General features: G+C 34.7%; 3 protein-coding genes across 12 annotated transcripts; 1 reads left to right on the top strand and 2 right to left on the bottom strand.

Moving 5' to 3' along the window:
* Nucleotides 1-6,008, top strand: RDR1 (RNA-dependent RNA polymerase 1-like). 2 transcript variants are annotated; one of them, XM_011656122.2, is made up of 5 exons: nt 1-183; nt 925-1,473; nt 2,376-4,261; nt 4,705-4,855; nt 4,949-6,008. In XM_011656122.2, the coding sequence occupies exons 2-5, from the start codon at nt 958-960 to the stop codon at nt 5,741-5,743; spliced, it is 3,348 nt and encodes a 1,115-aa protein (XP_011654424.1). In that variant the 5' UTR covers nt 1-183; nt 925-957; the 3' UTR covers nt 5,744-6,008. The 2 variants fall into 2 exon arrangements, with proteins under 2 accessions (XP_011654424.1, NP_001267682.1); NM_001280753.1 differs by lacking the exon at nt 1-183 and having other exon boundaries at nt 958-1,473; nt 4,949-5,743.
* Nucleotides 6,009-8,033: 2,025 nt separating this feature from the next.
* On the bottom strand, nt 8,034-13,647 carry LOC101206705 (RNA-dependent RNA polymerase 1-like). 5 transcript variants are annotated; one of them, XM_031884939.1, is made up of 6 exons: nt 13,245-13,645; nt 12,575-12,713; nt 11,809-12,473; nt 9,679-11,564; nt 9,310-9,460; nt 8,034-9,093 (listed from the first exon to the last, which is right to left on the bottom strand). In XM_031884939.1, exons 3-6 carry the CDS (start codon nt 12,322-12,324, stop codon nt 8,254-8,256), a joined length of 3,393 nt encoding a protein of 1,130 aa, XP_031740799.1. In that variant the 5' UTR covers nt 12,325-12,473; nt 12,575-12,713; nt 13,245-13,645; the 3' UTR covers nt 8,034-8,253. The 5 variants fall into 5 exon arrangements, with proteins under 5 accessions (XP_031740799.1, XP_031740802.1, XP_031740801.1 ...); XM_031884941.1 differs by having other exon boundaries at nt 8,254-9,093; nt 12,613-12,713; nt 13,245-13,647; XM_031884940.1 differs by lacking the exon at nt 12,575-12,713 and having other exon boundaries at nt 8,254-9,093; nt 13,245-13,646.
* Nucleotides 13,648-15,959: 2,312 nt separating this feature from the next.
* On the bottom strand, nt 15,960-21,986 carry LOC101206463 (serine/arginine repetitive matrix protein 2). 5 transcript variants are annotated; one of them, XM_031886179.1, is made up of 11 exons: nt 21,780-21,986; nt 21,274-21,372; nt 20,281-20,466; nt 20,089-20,197; nt 19,974-20,001; nt 19,837-19,874; nt 19,693-19,727; nt 19,447-19,599; nt 16,894-19,337; nt 16,467-16,541; nt 15,960-16,352 (listed from the first exon to the last, which is right to left on the bottom strand). In XM_031886179.1, the coding sequence occupies exons 2-11, from the start codon at nt 21,342-21,344 to the stop codon at nt 16,306-16,308; spliced, it is 3,186 nt and encodes a 1,061-aa protein (XP_031742039.1). In that variant the 5' UTR covers nt 21,345-21,372; nt 21,780-21,986; the 3' UTR covers nt 15,960-16,305. The 5 variants fall into 5 exon arrangements, with proteins under 5 accessions (XP_031742039.1, XP_031742036.1, XP_031742037.1 ...); XM_031886176.1 differs by having other exon boundaries at nt 21,274-21,377; nt 21,780-21,985; XM_031886177.1 differs by having other exon boundaries at nt 21,274-21,377; nt 21,651-21,783.
* Between the last annotated feature and the right edge of the window lie 742 nt (nt 21,987-22,728).

Raw genomic sequence — 22,728 nt, 5'->3', positions numbered from 1 at the left:
AAGCTCAAAAAGAAAGACCTGTCAATGAAAGTCTTTCTTTACTCTTAAGCTAAAGGCCCCCAATTATGGAATTATATCTCTTCATTCCTCCATTTTCGTTTCTCCATTCCCCAACTCTCCTATTTTGCACTACACTGTTCTCTACTGCCTTCTGCATCCTCTTTTCATGAATCAATCTGCTTGGTATTCACCTAACTTTTTCTTCCATTGTTGAGAATAGATGGACTATTGATGTGTTTTTCTTTTTATATTGTAAAGCTATTCTTCTTTCTTTGTGTTTCTTCATCTGGGTTCATTTTTTATCATGTTTTTTCCCATTTCTTTTTGTTCCCCTGTATTTTCTTTGTATTTAGCAACGTATCCTCTTCTGCTCTCTCTGTAGATTCTTACTGCTTCTGGGGCTGTTTATGATCTGGGGTTGTTTCTTGTCTTCAAATTTTAGTTTTCACTATGTGGGTGTCCGTTTGATTATGAAAACGTGTTATTCTGATGTTCCCACACATTTTCTTGATCATGTATGAGTTACCATTAGTATGCATTCTGCTCTTTACCAAATGAGTATAATGTGATCTAGCTTTCTCTATTAATGTCGGTGAGATCCTCTATATCTTGAATGTGTCATACCTTTTCAATTTGATCAAGATGATAATGTTTTTGCATTTGGAATGAAGTTATATATAGAAACTTATGGAAAAAGGGTTAAATAAATATTAATCTTTCCTCGATGGAATGTAAGAAACACTTTTTAATCTATCTGCTCACTTCTTTATTTTGAGACTTGGTTTTTTGGGTTGAATAATATATGGGGTGAGGTATTTGAACAGTTGATCTTTTGGTCAAGGGTACATATATTATGCTAGTTGAACTTGGCTTTCTTTTTAGGCTTCATCATATGCATTGTAATCAATTTGTTTGATATGACAGAAAGAAGTTCGGAGTTGATTTTTCTTGGATTGGATGGGTAAAACAATTCAGCTTTTTGGATTCCCTTCTGGTGTATTGCAAGAATCAGTTAAGACGTTTGTAGAGGGAATTACAGGCACAGGAACTATTGATGCCATAAATACGAAACGTTCGAAGGGAGGAGGAAGACGAGTGTATGCTATCATCCAGTTTACTGATGAAGAAGGTGCTAAGTCAATTATATCTAAGGCTACTGAACGCCTTTGTTATGGTACTTCTTATCTGAAGGCAAGGGAGATGAAACATGATATTCTACCAGATCCGCTTGTCTTTGATTACAACTTCAAAGCTCTAAGACTACATCTTGGCTGTCAGATATCAAAGGAAAGTTTTTCCGTGTTATGGACAGAGTCGAATGTTTCTGTAGATTTCGGGTTTGAGCTGCGCAAGCTTTATTTCTTCATATCCTATCCTCGTGTTGACTACATGCTCGTATTGCGCTACGAGAACATTTGGCAGGTTGAGTTACACAAGCCACATGGTCAATCTGTAGATTATCTTCTGATTCAGGTTCATCCATTAACTTTGAACAATGTCATGTCATTAGTGTACTGTTGTATTTTCTCCTCACTATTGAGAAATATCATTGATTCATCCCAAGCAAGTTTCACCTAAATTTTTCACTTTATTCATGGTATTGTTCTCTAATTACGGGGATTCAACTACTGACTCATGTACGTGCTCATAGGCCTGATTTCCATCACAGAACAGTGGACGGATATAAAATGATAACTGAAAATAAAAATTTAGTGAACCACTAAAATCATCATTTATACCTAAGTTCCTGAGAGAAATATATAGACTGAACACTTTATGGGACAAAGGAATTAAGTGAATTTATTGATAACTTCGATGCAAAAAAGAACTGAGAAACGATCAAGGTTTTATCAAAAGATTGTAAAAGGGATAGTGGAAGATAGCTGTAGATAAATTCCAGTGCTTCAAATGGGTGAAAGAAGCTATAATTTTATTAAAAAGGTGTCTTAGTTGATAATTTTATCATACATTTTTTCTCCAACTTGATAACTTCAAGACTATGGGTAGGATTTGGATATAATGAGATTTTGAGCCATATAAGGTTAATGTTGTTTAGTAATTGTAATCTGGCAGGATATGTTTTCTTTGAACAGAGCTAAAACATGTCCCTAGATATGAATTTTAACAAGCTAAGTATAAACAGAACTAAGCTTGCAACTTTTCTATATTTCTATACTTCAGGATAAGCTTATAAACGCAGGTAATCCGTGCAAGTGAACATATGTTTCATAAAAACAAATTATGCTGTCTTCATACTGATGTTGAAATAAGCAAGTCAAAGTTCAATGGCAAAGAATTTGAGAATAGCTTAGGTTCTTGGCCCATGCACATTTTATGTTGTATATATTCTAACTATGACATGTTTGTACTGTTAGTTATTTGGTGCTCCACGGATTTATGAAAGAGATGCAAGGTCTTTTGGACTCATTACTGAAGACCCTTTCTTAAACTTTTCCACGGAAATTGACACCCAATGGTTTCGAGCAACTGATTTTACTCCATCATGTAGTATTGGACAATCTGCTGCTTTATGCTTGGAGATTCCCTACGGTCGCCAGCTCCCTAATTTTCATGATAAATTTGCTTACTTCAAAGAAATCAAGGGTAAATTTACATTGGTCAGTGGTTCTACTTATTCCTCCAATGTAAACTTGGTACCTGTAGTTACACCTCCTCGAACCATCAACTTGCCATATACAATTTTGTTTAAGATAAATTTGTTGGTACAACAAGGATGTCTTCCAGGCCCAGCTCTTGATATTAGTTTCTATCAGATGGTAGATTCTCAGATATACAATACTGCCGTCATAGATCATGCGTTAAAGAAACTTCTCCACTTGAAAGAGTGTTGCTATAACCCTTCAAAATGGTTAGATGAGGAATACAGAAAGTACTTCAAATTAAAGAATCCCCCCCAGCCACCTATTTTGACCTTGAATGAAGGGTTAGTCTATGTACACAGGGTTCAAGTGACACCTTGTAAAGTTTACTTTTGTGGTCCAGAAGTTAACATTTCAAATCGTGTATTACGCCGGTATCCTGACTACATTGACAACTTTTTGCGTGTTTCATTTGTTGACGAGGAATTGGGTAAAATGTATTCAACTGAGTTGTCTCCACGTGCATCTTCTTCTTTGGAGGATGGAAAGACAAAAATTTTTAAACGGATTCTTTCAGTTCTAAGAGATGGCATCACTATTGGTGATAAGAAGTTTGAGTTTCTAGCTTATTCATCTAGTCAATTACGGGAAAATGCTGCATGGATGTTTGCTCCAAAAAATGAACTTACTGCAGCTAAAATAAGGCAATGGATGGGAGATTTTCATAATATACGAAATGTAGCCAAGTATGCTGCTAGACTAGGCCAATCCTTTGGTTCATCAACAGAAACTTTAAGTGTCAGTAGACGTGAAGTTAAAGTTATTCCTGATATTGAAGTTGAATCAGGTAGTGGTGTCAATTATGTCTTCTCTGATGGTATTGGGAAAATAGCAGCTAGTTTTGCTAGAAAAGTGGCTAAAAAATGTGGGATCAGGCATACACCATCTGCTTTTCAGATTCGTTATGCTGGTTTTAAAGGTGTTATTTCTGTTGATCCTACCTCATCAGTAAAATTATCGCTAAGGAACAGCATGCTCAAGTATGAATCAACAGACACGAAGCTTGATGTTTTATCATGGAGTAAATATCATCCTTGCTTTCTAAATCGTCAGTTGATTACTCTTTTGTCTACACTTGGAGTTCAGGATCATGTTTTTGAGAGTAAACAACAGGAGTTGATTGATGAATTGGACACCATTTTTAGTGATCCATTGAAGGCTCAGCAGGCTCTTGAGCTAATGTCTCCAGGAGAGAATACCAAGATACTTAAGGAAATGATGTTGTGCGGTTACAAACCTGATTCTGAACCTTTCTTAAGAATGATGTTGCACACATTCAGAGAATCAAAGTTGATGGAATTGCGAATGAAGTCAAGGATCTTCATTCCAAATGGAAGAGCAATGATGGGATGTCTCGACGAAACAAGAAACTTGGAATATGGGGAGGTATTTGTGCAGTGTTCTGCACATCAGCAGCTGCATGACGATCGCGTAATCTTTAAGAGAATAAAATCGAACCGGCATTTCATTGTAACTGGAACAGTTGTAGTGGCCAAAAACCCCTGCTTGCACCCAGGTGATGTGCGCGTTTTAACAGCCGTGGATGTACCATCACTGCATCACATGATAGATTGTGTGGTTTTTCCACAAAAAGGGTCAAGGTAAATGATCTATTTTAACATCAAAATTTACATGTCCAGTTCAAGTAAAATAAAATATATTTCTCCTTTTCAGTCTTAGATATATGTTTATACTCGACTTAATGAATTCTTAACTGTGTGGCTAAGCATCTCTAATGTCATCATGTTTACTAGTAATTTTGCTTATCTTAGAAACTTCTTTTTTTTTACTTGCCTTGAGGGGTGTCATAACTCTAATTGATCTTACCTACCTTTATTCTCTATATTTCGTACTTTCTTCCTTCTCAAGTTGATAAAACCGTTTCTCTTCATGCCTCTAGATAGCCAACACATCATCAGTGAACTAAAGTAAAACTATGTGTTGTTTTCTTCTCTGCCTGCTGATTGTTTTTGTCATAGCACTTGTCTTGTTTGATTCTTGCATGTTGATTGTTTCTGTCATAACACTTCTCTTTCTATGTAAGACCTCATCCAAATGAATGCTCTGGAAGCGATCTAGATGGTGATATTTACTTCGTCTGTTGGGACCCTGATTTGATTCCACCTCAACAAGTTGAACCAATGGATTATACCCCTGTACCTAGCCAAGTACTAGATCATGATGTCACAATGGAGGTATGGTTTACAAGTGAACTTTGAACTGTTGTTATCATCAACAAGTATTTTAGAGGAAAAAGGTTGTTCTATAGTGTAAATGTTGTAATGCAGGAGGTCCAGGAGTATTTTGCAAATTATATGGTCAATGACAGTTTAGGAATCATTGCCAATGCTCATACAGCTTTTGCAGATAAAGAGCCAAAGAAAGCAATGAGCAATCCTTGTATACAGCTCGCAAAACTATTCTCAATTGCAGTCGACTTTCCGAAAACTGGAGTCCCTGCTTTAATACCTGCTAATCTAAGAGTAAAAGAATATCCGGATTTCATGGATAAAGCCGACAAAGTGACATACGAGTCGGAGAATGTACTGGGGAAACTATTTAGAATGTTGGATAGCATTGGTCCAAACATTAAGAATATCAGGTCCTTCAACTATACGCCGGAGATGGCTCGGCAAGATTATGACCCTGACATGGAAGTTGAAGGTTTCGAGGAGTACCTCGACGATGCAATATATCACAAGAACAACTATGACATGAGGTTGGGAAATTTGATGCACTATCATAAGATCAAAACTGAGGCGGAATTGATCAGTGGTGGTAGTTTGACGTCATCATTATCTTTCACCATGAAAAATGAAGCGGAATCGATTATCTTGGCTGTGAAGTCGCTGCGAAAGGAGGCGAGGGGCTGGTTCAATGAGAAAGCAGACTTACATTATGGACATCATACTAATGTGTATGCAAGAGCTTCAGCATGGTATTTTGTTACATATCATCACACCTACTGGGGGTGGTCTGATGGCAGAAAGAATCATGGCCATTTTCTTAGCTTTCCATGGTGTGTTTATGATAAACTCATCCGTATCAAGCACCGCAAAATTAATTGTAGAGCTCGCTATTGATAGAACGTCTACAAAGTATACAGGACGCCATCCCGATTAGGTCCATCATGTTCTGAGTTTTGAAGTTGAAGAACAAATCTTTTATTTTTGTTCATGTTTTCAACAATGTTAAGACACTCCTTAGTGTTATGAATTGGAGAAATCCATTCCTTTGGTTTCTCCAAGGAATGTACAGTGACGCATTAAGTTGTGAACAACAATCAACCTTTGATGATATAAATAGTGGCACAGATTTGGTTAACTTCCACTAGTTACCCTTTATTCATCTACCCATTAGCTAATAATATTTTGATTCATTCACTTTATAGTTGGATGCACCAATGTTTGAAATTAAACTGATTTTATCTCTATTTCATTCTTCACTCCCAAATTTTTTGGTTAAATTTTATAGGAATTCAGTATGGATCTATAAAAGTTTATTCAACTACGGCTTACAATTTTGTATATATGTTTAAAAATAAGTTAAAATATAATGTTTCTATTATCAACCTTAAAATTCGTATTTAATTCAATGCTTTAAAAAGAATTAAAACAAATGTTTATGGTCTATAATCTCTTTTCTATTTTTCTTTTAGGAATTTTGAAGGTTTTGTGTTTGGTAACCTATATATTTATTAAAATATTTAGAGTAGGTTAAAAATGTTTACTAAGTCTAGTTCTTGCAAAAATAGAAAAAAATTTATGATAAAAGGTTCATGTCACTACATTTTTTAAATTGCAAAAATAACAATTTTATAAGTCGATAACCTTATGATTACCATCTAATATCCCTTATGATTACCGTTTGATATCATTAATTTTGTCGTATTCGCAATATGTAAAAAAAAAAAAAAAAAAGAAATAAGTGTCGAGCGAATTTTTCTAAATAATTTTCTAATTTAATGCAATTTTTCTTTTTATTATGTTTAATAGGTCTAAACATATTCAAATTTTAGAAAAATGAACTAATCTATTAGATATAATATTGAATTTTATGTCTAATAGGGCTAACTTTTATTTTTTCTTTCTATTCCATCCATAAAAATTTATGGAAATATTGAATAGGCCTAGGGTCTATTAAACACAAATTTAAAAGTTAAAGTTTTATCAAACACTAAATTGTAAGTTTATTTGTCGTTTGTCAATACTGATAAAATCTGAAATTTTGTTATATTTTGTAAATACTTTTAAAAGTTTATCACTTACGATAACTGTTCTATCATTTTATAGGTTTCTATTATTTTCTACCAATATTTTTAAAACTCAATTTTTTAATTTAAATAAAAAGTTAAAAAAAAATAAGAAAAAAATGAAACTCGTCGTTGTTTATTAGGAGAAACAAGTATTAAACAAAATTGTTAAATGAAAAACTAGAGACGTACTAAAGATTCTTTTAGTTTAAAAATTGAATTGACACCAACCTAGAACTTGAAGATATAGCTCCTTCATAAGTATGAGTTCTAAAGTAGCTTGGATTGTTTGGAACCCAAAATCAATTAAAGATGAATAACATATCAAATTGACTGAATGGCATATGATAAAACTCAATCAACAAAATGTTGGAGGCAACGGGATATATTATATAAGCTTAATATGCTCCTATCATGGCCAATCAAGTCCTCTTTTGCATGCTAGATTGAATGTGTTTGTTGAAAGTAGTGATTTGAGAACAAAAATAAATATTTTATTACAAACCAATTTTGAAGATCATATTGATGTTTAGTTCAAAACTTGTTAGAGTCGTTTTAAAATTAACAAATTACTAAAAGAAAGGGTAAATTTGGTATTTTAATAAATAAATGGCAACTTGGTAATATTTCAATGAAGTGAAGGAAATTTTTTGGAGTGATAATCCATCAAAAATCACCTCTCAACTAACTATTGAAAAATAACTTTTAAAATGATTTTAGGTTTTTCAAGAGGGAATTTCAATACTTACAAACATCAATATTTGAGAAGAAATTGATTATCATATTGTTTCATTACCAAAATCACTCAAACAAACGCACACGGTGTGAAGTTAATCATTGTATTGAAGGAGTATGACAAAAACAATAAATAGTTGAAGTGCTTCTCTTGTAACATATGATATATCTGATAATCCTGGTGTTGACCATTGATACATAGAGATGTTTAGAGAGCAGGGTAGGAGACAAAGTAGGCTTCATCATCCTTGCTTTTGTTTAACTATTCATTTTGACAAAAAAAAATTTGTTAAATTTTATAGGAATCGAGATGGAGATTCCCCACTAGATGATCTCATAAATCAACGAGTACGCACATAAAAAGCTGGCAGGAGGATGGGCTATAGTTTAAGAGAAAGTGAGACTAAGGTTTGAGATTTCATGAACTCTGTACATGCGAATGTGGATATTACACGGTAAACAGAAACAACATTCCTTATAAACTAACAAGTTTTCAACGAGTTAAAAGACAATTTCCATTTCAAGTTTCCTCTCTTAGTTCAATCATTTAAAGCTACAGAAAAATTTAGTTCAATCTGACAGCAAACCAACCATATTGATCATTCTTCAACTCCCACCAAGATTTAACACATGTCCGAATCTGTCGAAACTTGCCAGTCTTGCAGCTCTCTCTCTTCTTCTCAAATTATTCTCCTTGATTTGCATCAGTTTGTCGTAAACACACCAGGGGAAGCTCAAATAATGGTCGCGTTTCATTCCCTCATTATAGCAGCCCCAATAAGAGTGATGGTATGTAACATAGTACCAAGCTGAAGCTTTGGCAAATAAATCATCTGAATTCGAATCTGCGCCTTCTCTTGCATTGAACCATGTCCTAGCCTCCTTTCTCAGAGACCTTACAGCCAAGTTGATTGCTTCTGCATCTCTTCTCCTGGTGAAAGACTTGGACATCCTCATGATACTCCCACTAAGTACTTCTGCCTCAGACTTGATACCATAATAATCAAGCAAATTCCCCAACTTGTAATCATAATTGCTTTTATGATAGAAGGCATCTTCAACATAATCTTCAAAGCCTTCGACTTCCATATCACAGTCGTAACACCTTCTTGCTACATCTCGAGTAAATGACCGAATATGGCTTAAAGTTGGTGCAATGTCTTTCACAGCCCGAAAAAGTTTTCCAATTACTTTGTTTGATTCATAAGAGGGTCGGTCAGGCTTCTCCATAAAGTCAGGAAACTCTTTGACATATAAATGAGAAGGTATTATAGCTGGTACTCCAGTTTTTGGGAAGTCCACAGCAACGGAGAATAGCTTTGCAAGCTCCAAACAAGGACTACTCCTTGCTTTAAAGAGCTCTTTATCTGCAAAGGCAGTATGAGCATTGGCAATGATTCCAAGACTATCATTAACCATGTAGTTCACAAAATATTCTTGGATATCCTGTGGTAAAGAACAGTAGTTTCAGATTAGGACTAAGAACACATACAAACATGAATGGTCTCTCTTCTAATGAGAAGCAATGCGCAACGTGAATCTATTTTAAGAAAAAAAACATAAATTGAAGTTCACTGTTATGTCAAATATTAAAACGGAGATTAAACACTGAAAAAGTGGCATGAGTTATCAAGTTTTCAAAACATGCCACTGTCAAAATACCTCAGTTGTAACATCACGATCTAACTCATTTGGAGGTGCAGGAGTATAATCCATAGGTGGAATTTGTCGAGACGGGATCAATTCGGTGTCCCAACAGACAAAGTAAATATCACCATCTAAATCACTACCTGAGCATTCATTCGGATGAGGCCTAAATAAACAAGTACAAAATCTGGTTAGTAACATCTATTTAAGAGGAAAATCTTCCAACCAAAATTATGCAAGCTATTAGTCACAGAACCTATTCTAGAAAATATATGTTGACATGTTACTATTCTGAAGTGAAGGGGCTTTCTTGCATTTAAATTTGAAAACATAACTTATTGTCCAAATCAAGAAAGAACTAGCATTGGTCAATGTACTACCAACCTTGATCCTTTTTGAGGAAAAACTACACAGTCAACCATATGGTACAAACCAGGTATATTTACAGCCTTTAATACACGAACATCACCAGGGTGCAGGCAGGGATTTTTAGCAACTGTAACATTTCCTTCAATAACTAAATGGTGTTCTCGACCAATTCTATTGAATGCGAAGGATTCAGATAAATTTCGATGTCTACCACTGGAGATTTGCACAAATACCTGCCCATATTCCAAGGTCCTGGTCTCATCAAGACATCCCATCATCGCTCTCCCATTTGGGATAAAGATTCTTGATTTGGTGCGTAACTCTAGCAACTTTGATGCCCGGAAAGTTTGTAACATCATTGACAGATACGGCTCGACATCTGGTTGATAGCCACATTTGAGCATTTCCTTGAGAATATTAGTATTCTCTCCGGGAGACATCAACTCCAAAGCTTCTTGAGCCTTCAATGGATCTGTTAAAATGGCATCCAATTGTTCTACAGCTTCACTTTGTTTTTTCTCAAAAATTTCGTCTCTAACACCTAGAGTAGACATGAGAGTAATCAGTTGACGATTAAGGAAGCATGGTTGGTATTTGCTATGGCCTAAGACGTCAAGTTTTGTGTTGTCTGATTCAAATTTGCACATACTCTTCCTCAGAGATAATTTTATAGTTGAGTACGGATCAACAGCAACAACACCCTTATATCCACCATAACGAATTTGAAAAGCAGACGGGACGGCTTGGAAACCACATTTTGCAGCAACCTCTTTGGCGAATTTGCTTGATATTTTTCCAATTCCATCAGAAAAGACATACTTGATTTCTCCCTGTTGAACCTCTATGTCAGGAATAATTTCCCTTTCATTACTAGCAACTGAAAGTGCCTCTGTCGATGAGCCGAATGATTGGCCCAATCTAGCAGCATACTTTGCGGGATTCTTGATATGTCGAAAATCGCCCATCCACGCTCTAATATAAGCTGCGTCAATATCAGGTCCGGAAGCAAACATCCACAAGGAATTATCTCTTAATTGGCTTGATGAGAATGCAAGAAACTGAAAGGTTTTATCACCTATGACTATGCCATTTTTAAGAACAGAGAGAATTCTCCTGTAGATATCAGTTTTACCATCCTCACTCTTTGAAGACATCCGTGGCAATAAATCTGTTGAACGCATTTTATCCCACTCCTCATCAACAAAAGACACACGAAGAAAATTATCAATATATTGAGAAAAATGGCGCAACACCCGATTTGAGACATTGACTTCAGGACCACAGAAGAACACCTTACAAGGTGTTATTTGAACCCTACGAACATATACCAAACCATCATCCAAGGATATAACAGGAGAATTTGGAGGATGTCTTGAATACTTTCTGTACTGCTCTGTAAGAAAGTTTGATGGATCATAGTTGCATTCCTTTAAATGGAACAGTTTTTCCAAGGCATGTTCAACAAATTCAATTCTTGTTGTTATTATTCTTTCGACCAACCGGTAGAAACTAGCATCAAGTAATGGCCATGGAATGCAACCATATTGAACTAATGCATTTATTTTAAACAAAATTTTATACGGCAGAACATGAGAACGAGAATCAACAATGGGAGCAAGATCTCTACAAAAAGAAAAATTGGCATCTTCATCTATCAAGCGGAATTCATGTTCAAATTCTTCATAATAAGCAAAATTTTGTTTAAAAGGTGGAAGTTGACGGCCATTAGGTAGCTTCAAACATAAAGAAGAAGATTGTCCAATAGAGCATGATGAAGTAAAATCAGTCGTTCTAACCCATTGATCATCAGATGCTTCCTTAAAAAAGTTCAAAAGTGGATTGTCGAAGATTTGTCCACTATTCGGTGCAACTTTTTTATATATCCGAGGAGCTCCACTTAACTGATAAGAAAAACATGAAAAAGATAACCTGACTATTAAGCTTACATGTGAGTAACATATCTACTATTTAAGACAAATAGCAACATTTTCAACAAGGTTACATCGATTTAATGTTCAAACAACTAACACAATAGTTGAAACAATTTAAACAAGTATAGCAAAATGTTTCAACTTTACAAGAGAGGATAATTATGCTTTTCAAAATAAAATGAAACAAATTTAGATAGACATTTGATCATAGAACCTGGATCAGAAGATACTTCATAGACTGATCTCGCGGACAGTGCAGTTGTATCTGCCAAATGATCTCATATGAAAGCTCAAGCCTATACTCAACAGACTTATATTTCAAATGAAAGTTCATTTTCCGCATTCCAATTCCAAAAGTCACCAAATCAACATTTCCTTCCCATAGAACACGAAACTTTTCAGTTGAGACTTGACAACCAAAGCATAGCAGCAACTCTTCCAAGGTATACATGTATGTCCTAGGTTTTGGTACAATATCAACCTCGGTTGCCCGAGCCTTAAGATAAGAAGATCCGTACCATAGACGTTGATTAGCTAAAGAAATGATCAACTCAGCTTGTGTAGCACTAGTGAATTGAACAATAGCATATAGTCTACCTCCCCCTCTCTTAGGTGGTCTAACCTTTATGGCATACACAGTACCTGGACCTGTATGACCCTCCAAAAAATTCTTAACAGCATCTGCGGTGACATGTGAAGGAAATCCACTAATGTGAATTGTTTTCCCCATGAGATTCCAAAGAAATCTTTCACGACTTTCTAAGAGGCCTAACTTCTATGCTCCTATGCGTATTGGGGTTCCAATTTGAATGGAGCATTCCATGACAATGTGAAGAAAATAAGGTCTAGTTAATGAAACTGCCAAGGGTGAATGTTGTCCTACGAAGAGAAACAAATACCAATACATGGATTGAATTAGAATCAGTGACAATTCAGATGCAGATAAGTTAAATGAAATGAAGAAAAGAAGAGTAACCTACTCGACAAGAAACACTCAATGAAAAGAAACCAAAGAAACCTTTGTTTTGAAAATGGAAAGAGACACACAATCAGACAGCCCCAGAATATAGGTGAATGCTCGAGTTTCCAACCTGAGTGCTCGCCTAGATCAAACTCCAACTAAAAAAAATTCAAGAAAAGAAATTCAAAAGCGCCAAGAAAATGAGAAAAATAGCATGATGTAATGATGAAGAAGAAAAAAGGTCCAACGCACACACATAAAAACATAAATGTCCTCCACTGGGTACAAAAACCTGAGGATCTTGAAGGGAATTTGGGAAGAAAAGACAATTAAAAGGCACAAAAGATATGAGCAGAAGAAACACAGAGAAACCCACAGTTAAAAAAAAAAAAAAACATGAAAAATCCCCTCCAAGTGGCACAAATCGATAAACCGAAATGAAAACTTTAGGATTTTGAAGTTTCCATATGAACCCAGTAGAGCAATCAAAACCAAAAAACAGTGTAAAAACAGAGTAAAAACAGAGGAATGCGAAGAGTCAACTGCAAGAGCAGCAAGCCCAGTCCCCAGTTAGTTGGTAATTACAAGAAGAGGTTTAATGGAATGTCAAAAACTGAAGCAACATCAAAAGGCCATAAACCCAGAAGAAAAGGAAAGCAAAAGGAGAAGGAGTGATGAACAGAACATACTGTTGGAGCTTTGAAAGAAGAAAATCGCTTCAGCGCCAGTAATTCCAACGTAACTTTTGGTCTGACCGTTTGAGAGCCCATACAGAGGGAGACGAGGGATCGTGAAGTAGAGACTGATCAAGTGAGGTGTAACCAGTCAAATTGTCAAAAAGAAATAGCACCCTTTGGTTAACCTTTTCATCTTGCTCTATTTTTCTTGGTTTTTTCTTGTGAAATCACCATTTTTAATACAAAAACATATTTCTGTCACCAAATTTGATGGATCATATTTAGTCCTTGTGGTTTCAAAATGGGTAAAACCAAATCAAACCAAACTTACCCAATGAATTGGATTGAATTTGGAGAAAATCAACCATTTTTTAATTTGTTTGATCTTTGTCTGAAAATCCATCCCCAAACCAAATCCAACCCAAATATATGAACATACCTTAATAAATTTAAAATATCTCCAATGTCTTTTTCTTTAATTCTTCATTTCCTTTCATCTCACTCATATAAATATAGATTAATTTGTTGACAAAAATCAATCAACAAAATATAGATTCCAATCCAATTTCATCAATCTTTTTGATTTTAATCTATAACAATATCTACTCGTTTTCTTTAAATGATCGGTTGAAACTTTATCTTCTACGGATAGACCTAGTGACCGAAAGAAGTTGGCACACTATGACTGAAATAATGAACATCCATAAATAAGGGGACGTTGTGGGAGAGCTAAAAGAAGGACTTAGAATATGTTTTACCAATATGGTCTAAATCAAAATCAAAACATCATGGAGTAATTCACCAAATAAGGCTGTGGATCAAAAGTCAAATTTTTGCTATTTAATGCACAAAATTTCAACATGGGGTTCCCTTTATTTTAGGTTTTATGTTTCCTTGATTTTCAAATTTACTTATTGATGCTAATTAAATTTTAGTGTGTTTCTATTATATGATTACATTAAAGATAAAGCGTACTGAAAAGTAAGAATAAGTAAAAATAATTAATTTCAAGTAAAGTAATATTCTTAAAAATGTTTTTGTGGGGCATGAGAAGAACTTGAAAGCTTTAATAATAGACTTCATTTCCCAAAAGCCTTGACTTGACGCCAGATGGGAAAATCACAAACAAAACTTGCTACCTAAGTTTAACCTTTCTAGTACAATTATTTTCTCTTTTTCTATTTCTTAATAAAAACACAAACCAATTATATGAATTCTCACTTTTCAAATAATATTATTCAATTCACATTAATTTACAACAATAATCCTTTTCTCTTCAATTCTATTATTCTTTGCCAAATAAGCATTACATATTGTTTATATTAAAAGTAAATAACTAAGTAGACTTTTGTAAAAGGAATTTATTAATTACATTATTTTATAATTAATTTGCTTCATTATCTTTTCAAATTCTTACTTCTTTCCTAACACATTAGTTTAGTTGGTAACATTTTATCTTCTTTTCAAACTTTCCTTCAACCATGTTTTTACGAACATTTTAATTTTTCCTCCATTTAGGTTACTTTTATTCTTTTTACTCGTTGGATGTGTTTTTCCTTCTTTGAGAAAGGTATGTGTTTTTCATTTCATATAATAATTTTTATTCTATAATATTAATTGTTATAACTCTCGTCATATTCATCTTTGACTTTACTTTTATGTTTAGCAGTATATTTTGTGTTACGTTGTTGTTTTTAAAGAGGTACAAGAGAAACTCATTCATTTTTACCAAGACTTGTAGTTAAAGCTAATCCAAAGGAACCATAAGTTACCTTGGATAGAATTTCTTCGGTAGTATTTTTACCTATTATTGGGTCATATTCAATAATAAAAAATATGCAATATTTCTCTCAAAACCACGTAATTTTCTTATATTTTCAAGATATAAGACTAAGAGTGCCCAACTAACTACAGTAACTATTCAATATTTTGTTGAGAAACTCAAATAAACACAACACTAACTTGAATCTATTTATCTAAGTCTTTTAACTATTTACATTGATCCTTATCGGTTGTTTGGAAAGCCAAAATAGATTATTGGTAACAAGAGGAGTGCTGGAATGCACAACGATTGAGAACCAAATAAAAATAGGATCTTGAACCGTGAAAACGATGAAAAAGAAACTAGATGAGTAATTATAATGGATAACAGTTTTAGAAATAATAATTAAGTATATAACAGCATTTTAAAAACATTGTAAATATTGCAAAGTCTACACTAGACTCTTATGATTTATTAGTGATAGACCAATATTTGCAACATAATCTATTATTGATAGACTTTTACAGATTTTGTTATATTTGCAATTTTTTAAAAATGTTGTTATATTCTTAATTATTTTAAATTTATTTGTTATATTTACAACTATTCTAAACAATATTAAACTAAAATTTGCATAAACAAAATAAGTTCGATATTGCAATTTGAACGCAAATACGGTATCCAAACATGGATTTTAGATTATATTATATTACAATCATACTTTATTATAGTTCAACAAACACCCACTTATTGACCATACTAATGCTTGATATGGTAGTTTTCATTTTTAAAAACGTGATTTAATTCAAGACCAAATAAATTTCATTTGAAGAGGGGGAAAGAAAAAAAAAATCTTCTTTACAAATCACAAATCCTACAAAAAAAAAAAAAGGTTTTTTCTTTACAAATCACCCGAAATCACAGTTCTTGTAACACTTTTGAAAAAAAAATAATAATCCAATTTGTAGTGTTGTTTTAAACAATAAGCTTTCAGCTATCTATCTTAATACATAAAAGCACGGCTGAGATGTTAGAAGTCAGCTTCAGTGTTCAGTATACATTTAGTTGGTCAACAAGAATTGAAGATCAAAATGCTTAACAAAGCTATTGAATTTTACACCCACGGCAAAGTGAAAAAGAATACTAACTGTTAGTCGATCTTTATGTTCAATGAGATACAATACAAATTCTGTAGTATGAAGAGAGGGTAGCTTCCTTCACAATATTCACCTTGAAGAAGATGGAGCAGAGAATGATATGAATAATATACACTGTTAACCCAAAATAAATGCACCTCTTGCCACAGTCTTTCTATTTGCTGCCCCTAAAAGCAGATAGGGAAAAGAAAGACCTGCCAACTGCCACATGAGTATAAAGAAAAAGGAGTTAAAATCTTGTGTCCTCAGGTGTATCAAAAAATGAAAACATGTAAACGGAGATGGTAGAAAATGTAAATCATTCATGTCTCTAACCTTTATTTGACGAAACTGTAGCATGATCATGGCTTTCTTGAAACTTGGAATTAAAATTATGTGCACCATATGTACCTACATATGTATGACATACAAGTTAAGAATATAAATAGACGAAATTAAACATGTCCTAATAGATTAGAATAAGAGGTCTTTCGTTTGAACTCCTTCATTGTCATTTTCTCCAAATTCATATCAAATAGTTCAAGAATTGAGCTTCACAAGTGAATGAAAAGGTCAAGAATATTTATATTAGATTTGATATATCTGATGCTAATTGTTTAAGCTTTTGGTTCTGTTGATAATTTAAACGTTGCATTTATATTATTATTGTGTTATTGAATCAAAATCATAATAAGAGAAGGCAGTTTAGAGATAAAATTATGGCCAAAGTAAATAGAATGCAACATTGACAAGGAGATCAAACCTGAGTACAGCTTTTCATGGTCAAAATTTTTGTCCAGTGAAGCCTTTACAAGACCAGAGTTATGAGTAGCTTTCATCAATAGATTGTCTGCCTTTTTCGTGTTCAAAGGTTTAGATTCTTCAGAATCATCCTCCCCCTCGGAAACTACAGAAGGGCTTGACCAACCAGCTAGGTTTGCTTCCCCCTTGCTTTTCCTTGCAAACTTTAGGAGTCGCTTAAATCCTTTTGGTGCACCCCTTTGGTAGTTCATCATGGGAGGATTTTCTGCAATTCCCCAATCAATGCTATCAGGTTCACTATTTTCTTCCTGCAGCATCTGGGACAAAGAGAGACGAACACGGGGATTTTCAATTGGTGCAGTGTTTTCCAGCGATGCAAGTTGAGGCATGTCATCATTATTGGCTGGTAACTCTTGAAACTCTTCTATTTCCTCTGTGGACTTAGATGGGATCATTGATTCTCCTTCAACCGTAATTTCCACAGAAGATTTCTCTTCATTTTGTTGAAGTGGAACATCACCTTGATCAGCATCAACTACATCTACAGCCAGTATCTCACTATCCTGTTGATCATTCACAACAGTTTTGAAATCGCAATGAGCTGGCACCAAATCATCCCCTTTATCAGGTTGACTGGCAAGATCAGGAACTGTAACCTCAACTTCCAGATCACGAGTCAACTTTTTGCTATTATTTGAAGAATCTGCAGACTTCGAAAGTTTTGAAGGTTTTGTCTTGCTAACCACTTGACTACTATTGTCTAAGCTATTTCTAGAACCCTTATGAAAGGACTTTGATTCTAGTGGTACTATGCTGCTTTTTTTGGCTACCTTGTCACGGATTCTCGACTTCACAGGAACGGAGGAATCCCCAGTAAGTGTAACTTTTGTTTTTGTTACTTTTCCAGTCTTTGCCTGCACTATCTCCTTCTTTTCCTTCACACTCCTCAAGTCCCTTGAGCTATCATTATTTTCCTTCACATTTTTCTTTTGCATGGGAGATTTTTCCACTTTAGCACTCAATCGATTAGAGGAGGATACCGGTTGGGCTTTCTGACGTGTTGCATTTGCTGTGGCTGGAGAAATCCCAGTGGTTCTTTCTGATGCAGAAGATGGCCAGGATTTGCGGGTGGCAGCCATTGGTTTTGTTCTAGATGAAATCTTCTCAATCGTGGATGGTTTGGAAATTTCCTTCTTTGGTTTTTCTGATTTTGACAAATTTGCTGATGGAACTTCAGGCTTACGTGGTGCACGTTTTTTTGTTACGTTAACTTCGGCAGAGGCTATCTTGGTTTTCCTATCATCTGCAACTTGTCGAGTTCCCTTAATTTTTGCCTCTTTATTTGAATTCCTTTTAGCTTCCTCTGCCCTACGTTTTTCATCTCTTTTTGCCTTGTACTGATCATACAGTTCACCCCTCTGTTCAGAATTGACGTCTTTCTTTCGATTTGCTTGGGAATTGTTTTGTGCCATATGCTTACTTTCCATCACTTTTTTCAGCATTTGGTCCAATTCTGCTTCCTTTCTTCTAGTCCATTCCGAATTTGCAGATAACTTTTGGACAGCTACCTGTGGTTCGCTAATGGGAGAATCTGATTGAGTCTCTAGTGGATCAGAAGTTTTTACTGCTGAATCTTCTAATTTCTCTTCAACTTCAGCAGTAGTACATGTCTTATCAATTGAAGATATATTATCAGATCCCACTTCTTCTTCATCTGTTAACTTACTCTTTGGCACCTCTTCAGCCAAATCATGACTTATTGGATCTGATTCATCACTAACAAGCTCTGGGTGGCATTTTGTAGAAGCCTCTCCCATGCCTGTACTCCACCTTCGCAATACAAATTTATTTGCACCAATGGTTATATTAGCTAATGATCTTCTTTTCTGAATATCGGAAGCGTCGTTTTTCTGTTTGCTTTCAAAAAGACTGATTGCATCCTGAACAGATATTCTACCTACATTGTTATCAGCTGTTTTACCAGAAGGTTCTGATCCTTCCTCATCACCATCACTATTAGCTGCTGCATCTCCTTGGGAAAACATGCCGTCTCTTGTTTGCAGATGATTTAGACTCCTAATCATTATTGCTGGTGCTCGTCGGGATCCCGTTCTACCAATCTGAACCCTTCTCATGGGTGATGCTGACCTTCTTGCAACCGTTGAGCGTACCATTGTTCTACTTCTTTCTGCTGGTGTCCCATTTTCATTATCAGAGTCAGAAGACTCGGTTTCTGATGAATCCTGTCGCTCAATCTGGGCAACTTTTGCAGGTGAAACACCATATTTGACTGGGGTAGATGAATTTGATTTTTCAGCTTTAATACTTCCACTAATAGCATTTTCGTTGCATATGTTTGAAGTAATTGTGTACTTATTATCATCATTAACGAGCTCGACGTTATCACTCTTTGGATTTAGTTCCAAATATTTGTATGTACAATTCCTGCAGAGGTCACGTGAAGATGCTGTAATGAGAACAAGCAAATATAATGAAAAGAAGTTTCTTAACACATCTTTTAACATCCCCAAAATGAAAGTTCGTAATAACCTACTTCAAATTTATAGCTCCAAAATGTTCAGTAAACTTTGCCAAATGGCTGATTTCTTTAGAACTGCAAGCTGCACCGTGAGCCTTTTCAAATGCTGCAGTTAAGTCCTTATTTAATGCTGTAAGCCTCAAGTCCATAGCTCGCAACAAGTCATTTCTGTCAATTCATTTTACATTGTTCACATTTGAGCAACCCCTTCTACATTATGTACAGAAACAGAAAAGATAATTAAGAACTCAAATAACCTACTTTGACGCAGCTGATGAAGCAAATTCAGGTCCAGACTGGCAGCACAGTGAAATTTACACAATGAGGAACTCAACTAATTAATGACATAAAACAAACAAAGTAATAGTGAATAAGTATTTCTAAGAATCAAAGAAAAATCAGTACCCCGTGTTTCGGACTAGAGGAGTCGAGGTTGCAGCCATCTGTCAAAACAGGAGATAAAAAAATTTAAGAGACACATGAAAGTATGATCATAGTAGTTTCATCAGCAAAGCGTTACCCAAATGGATTTTGAGAATTACCTTTTTCTTCGGTCTTTGACATCTGACCCTGGAAAGAATATGGAAATAAATTAATTTTCACCAGCAAGAAAACATAACAGGGAAACAACTTTAAAAAGATAGCACGCACTACTACCTGGCCATATAAAGAAAGATGAAATCTTTTGGTTTCTTCTAGTTGAGACATCTCATTCATTGTTTTCATAATATTCGGTAATTCTGGTGAGCCAACTATTTGGAGGAACCTGAGTAGACAAGTAAAAGTACTAAACAAAAATGCAAAATTAGCTGAAGGAAAAGAAAATTGAAATGGTGTAGTCAGAACAACCTTCTTAAAGTAGATTTTGTAAACCATGTTGTACCGCCTGAAGAAGCTGATGGTTGGAGTTTAATGCTAGCCTTAGATCCTTTGCTATTGAGCTCTTGTAGTTCGGGTAAATGCAGCAACAACGTGTCCAGATTCCCCTCAGCCAGTCCATCTACCTCATTGCCATAGCAAACAAATGCCTCATACCTGTATACCATCATTCGCATCAAGAGGCAGAGGAGACTTTAAGGAGAAGGGAAAACAAGAAATTCTATAGAACCAAGTGCTAGGAAATATTAATGTTGTAAGATTTTCCCTGTTAAGCTTTTTTAATTGCAGCATAAACATAACAACAATAAGTACTTCATTCTTCACTACTTCTTTAGCAGAAGCCAAAAGATAGGTTGTACATCTTTTGGATCGCAATCTAAGAAAACCTGAAAACCGTGCTGGGTACTTAAAGATAGAGAAAAGCCTCTAGAAAGGATCCGATGCAAATTTAAAATCAAACTAAGTGGAAGCCATAATATATAATCCAAAGATAATGTTCTGATTAGGAACTTAAAGAGCTATTAAAGAAGTAGAATGTTCTGTTTCCCATGCAATCTACTTAAAGAATTAGACTTCAAAAGCACAGAATCTCGAGGAACCATGCACCCTTTTTATAGTTGGTTGGGGAGTAGGAAATAGGAACGTTGTGACATTCTGAGACTCGTTCTATTTGCTTCCTAATCATGAATTTTCACTTAAATTGTAAATTCTAAATTGAGCAAATAATAGACTCTATGATACTCATTCCTCATCTTAGCTAGTCAACTACTGTTCACCATGTCTCACTCTCCCTAAATTATTTCTATTTCGGTGTTAAAAAAGTCATTTCTATTTCTCCTCCATCCTACCTCAAAAATGGATGGTGCCAGGGACTTAGAATAGAGCAATTAATTAAGAACATGATTTTGGAAGCAGAATCACATCTACATTCTGTCTAAAAGAAATGAGGAAAAAAAGGAAAACCTGTTCTCAGAAGGTATCATCTGAATCCTGGCATAATCTAAAGCCCCATCATCAGCTACTCCACCACTCATGGCAATCAGCTAAGCAGAGAAGTAGATCCTGAACTAAAAACAGTAGAAACAAACACAATGCTGGTAAGTTCAATAGGACAGAGAACACAAATTTGAAGAACATTTCATCAAAATTACCATTAGAAGGAAAAAAAGAAACCCACAAGCAGACAATCATTAAACTAAAAAAGGAATAAAATCCAACTCATAAAACCCAAAAAAAACACCCATAACCCAGAAGACGAAGTAGCAAATTGTAGATTCATAAACAAAAGCCACTCGACCCAGATCTGGGAAATGAGTAAAAGAAAAAACCCATAAATTCACCAGAATCGCAAAACCCACGAAAAGAAAGCAAAAGCGAAATCGCAGTTTCTTGAGATGCATTTTACTGGCACAAAGCTGAGTGAAGTGGGGAATTATGGAAGTACATTGATGAAAAAAGAAGAATGGTACCTGGGTTATGCAATGAGAGCAGTGATGAAGGAGCAGAGGGGAGCAAAGTGGGAAAGATCTAGGAGGAAAAGGAAAAATGAGCGATGGGGAGTAAAGATTTGAGGTCCAGTAGTTCAGTGGAAGTCCTAATCTGTGGCCCTTTCAACTGGAGATGCTCTTTTGGTAGGCTTAAATCGCAAGTATTGAATTCGATGGAGAACTTTTTCTCTTTTCTTTTTTGCTTTTTTTGTGATAAAAAACTTCCAAGTTACGAAATCGATAATTCCACTTCACGCGTGAAACACACGCTCTTTCCTCCCTTCACTTTTCTTCCTAACGACCACGCTTCCATCACCACTCCTCTGTCGGCTTACTTATTACTATTTTTATTAATTCATTCTTCTATTCAAATCCTTTTCATCTTTTTTTAAAACCACAAAACTTATTACATTTATTTACACCCAAATCCAAAATCCATCATTATTTACCCACCATTTTTTACGAATATTATGGACATTTACTTATTTCTCGACAACATTCTTCATGAATCAATATACATATTATTCTTTAACTAAATTTAAATTTCTAAAATCATCTAGTTCAAACATCTTATCATTATTGTTATACACAAGGTTAGAGTTTTATTGTATAATCATAAAACTAAAAGGTTACATGATGTTAGATTAGGTCAAAAAATAATGTTCTAATTAAAAGGGTGATGTTTATACATAAAACCTTAGGGATTGATATTCTCACTATCATTAAGTAGTTCATTCTTTTCATTAAAAAATCTAATTAAGTTCTAAAGGAAGATCAACCAAGAAAAACACAAATTCCTCCAAATTAAGAAAATATATTAATGAATTAAGGTATATTATTCTTTAACTAAATTTAATTTATAAAATTATCTAGTTTAAAAGTCTTGACATTAATGTCAGAGTTTTATTAAAGTTTAAATGTAGTAACAAAG

This window comes from Cucumis sativus, chromosome 5 (genome assembly GCF_000004075.3).
Source record: "Cucumis sativus cultivar 9930 chromosome 5, Cucumber_9930_V3, whole genome shotgun sequence".
In the NCBI taxonomy this organism is placed as follows: domain Eukaryota; kingdom Viridiplantae; phylum Streptophyta; class Magnoliopsida; order Cucurbitales; family Cucurbitaceae; genus Cucumis; species Cucumis sativus.
This window is presented reverse-complemented; position numbering and strand designations above follow the sequence as displayed.

What these genes read in the sequence shown, in the direction of transcription:
- RDR1 (XM_011656122.2), top strand. Translation starts at nt 958, where the DNA reads ATGGGTAAAACAATTCAGCTTTTTGGATTCCCTTCTGGTGTATTGCAA. An exon ending in TAGATTATCTTCTGATTCAG is followed by an intron (nt 1,474 to 2,375) that starts GTTCATCCATTA and finishes TTGTACTGTTAG; the next exon opens with TTATTTGGTGCTCCACGGAT. An exon ending in ATCATGATGTCACAATGGAG is followed by an intron (nt 4,856 to 4,948) that starts GTATGGTTTACA and finishes GTTGTAATGCAG; the next exon opens with GAGGTCCAGGAGTATTTTGC.
- LOC101206705 (XM_031884941.1), bottom strand. Translation starts at nt 12,324, where the DNA reads ATGGGGAAAACAATTCACATTAGTGGATTTCCTTCACATGTCACCGCA. An exon ending in TTTCCTCAAAAAGGATCAAG is followed by an intron (nt 9,461 to 9,678) that starts GTTGGTAGTACA and finishes TTGTTTATTTAG; the next exon opens with GCCTCATCCGAATGAATGCT. An exon ending in ATCGTGATGTTACAACTGAG is followed by an intron (nt 9,094 to 9,309) that starts GTATTTTGACAG and finishes TCTTTACCACAG; the next exon opens with GATATCCAAGAATATTTTGT.
- LOC101206463 (XM_031886179.1), bottom strand. Translation starts at nt 21,344, where the DNA reads ATGAGTGGTGGAGTAGCTGATGATGGGGCTTTAGATTATGCCAGGATT. An exon ending in GCTTCATCAGCTGCGTCAAA is followed by an intron (nt 19,600 to 19,692) that starts GTAGGTTATTTG and finishes ATGAATTGACAG; the next exon opens with AAATGACTTGTTGCGAGCTA. An exon ending in TACAGTTTCGTCAAATAAAG is followed by an intron (nt 16,353 to 16,466) that starts GTTAGAGACATG and finishes CTCATGTGGCAG; the next exon opens with TTGGCAGGTCTTTCTTTTCC.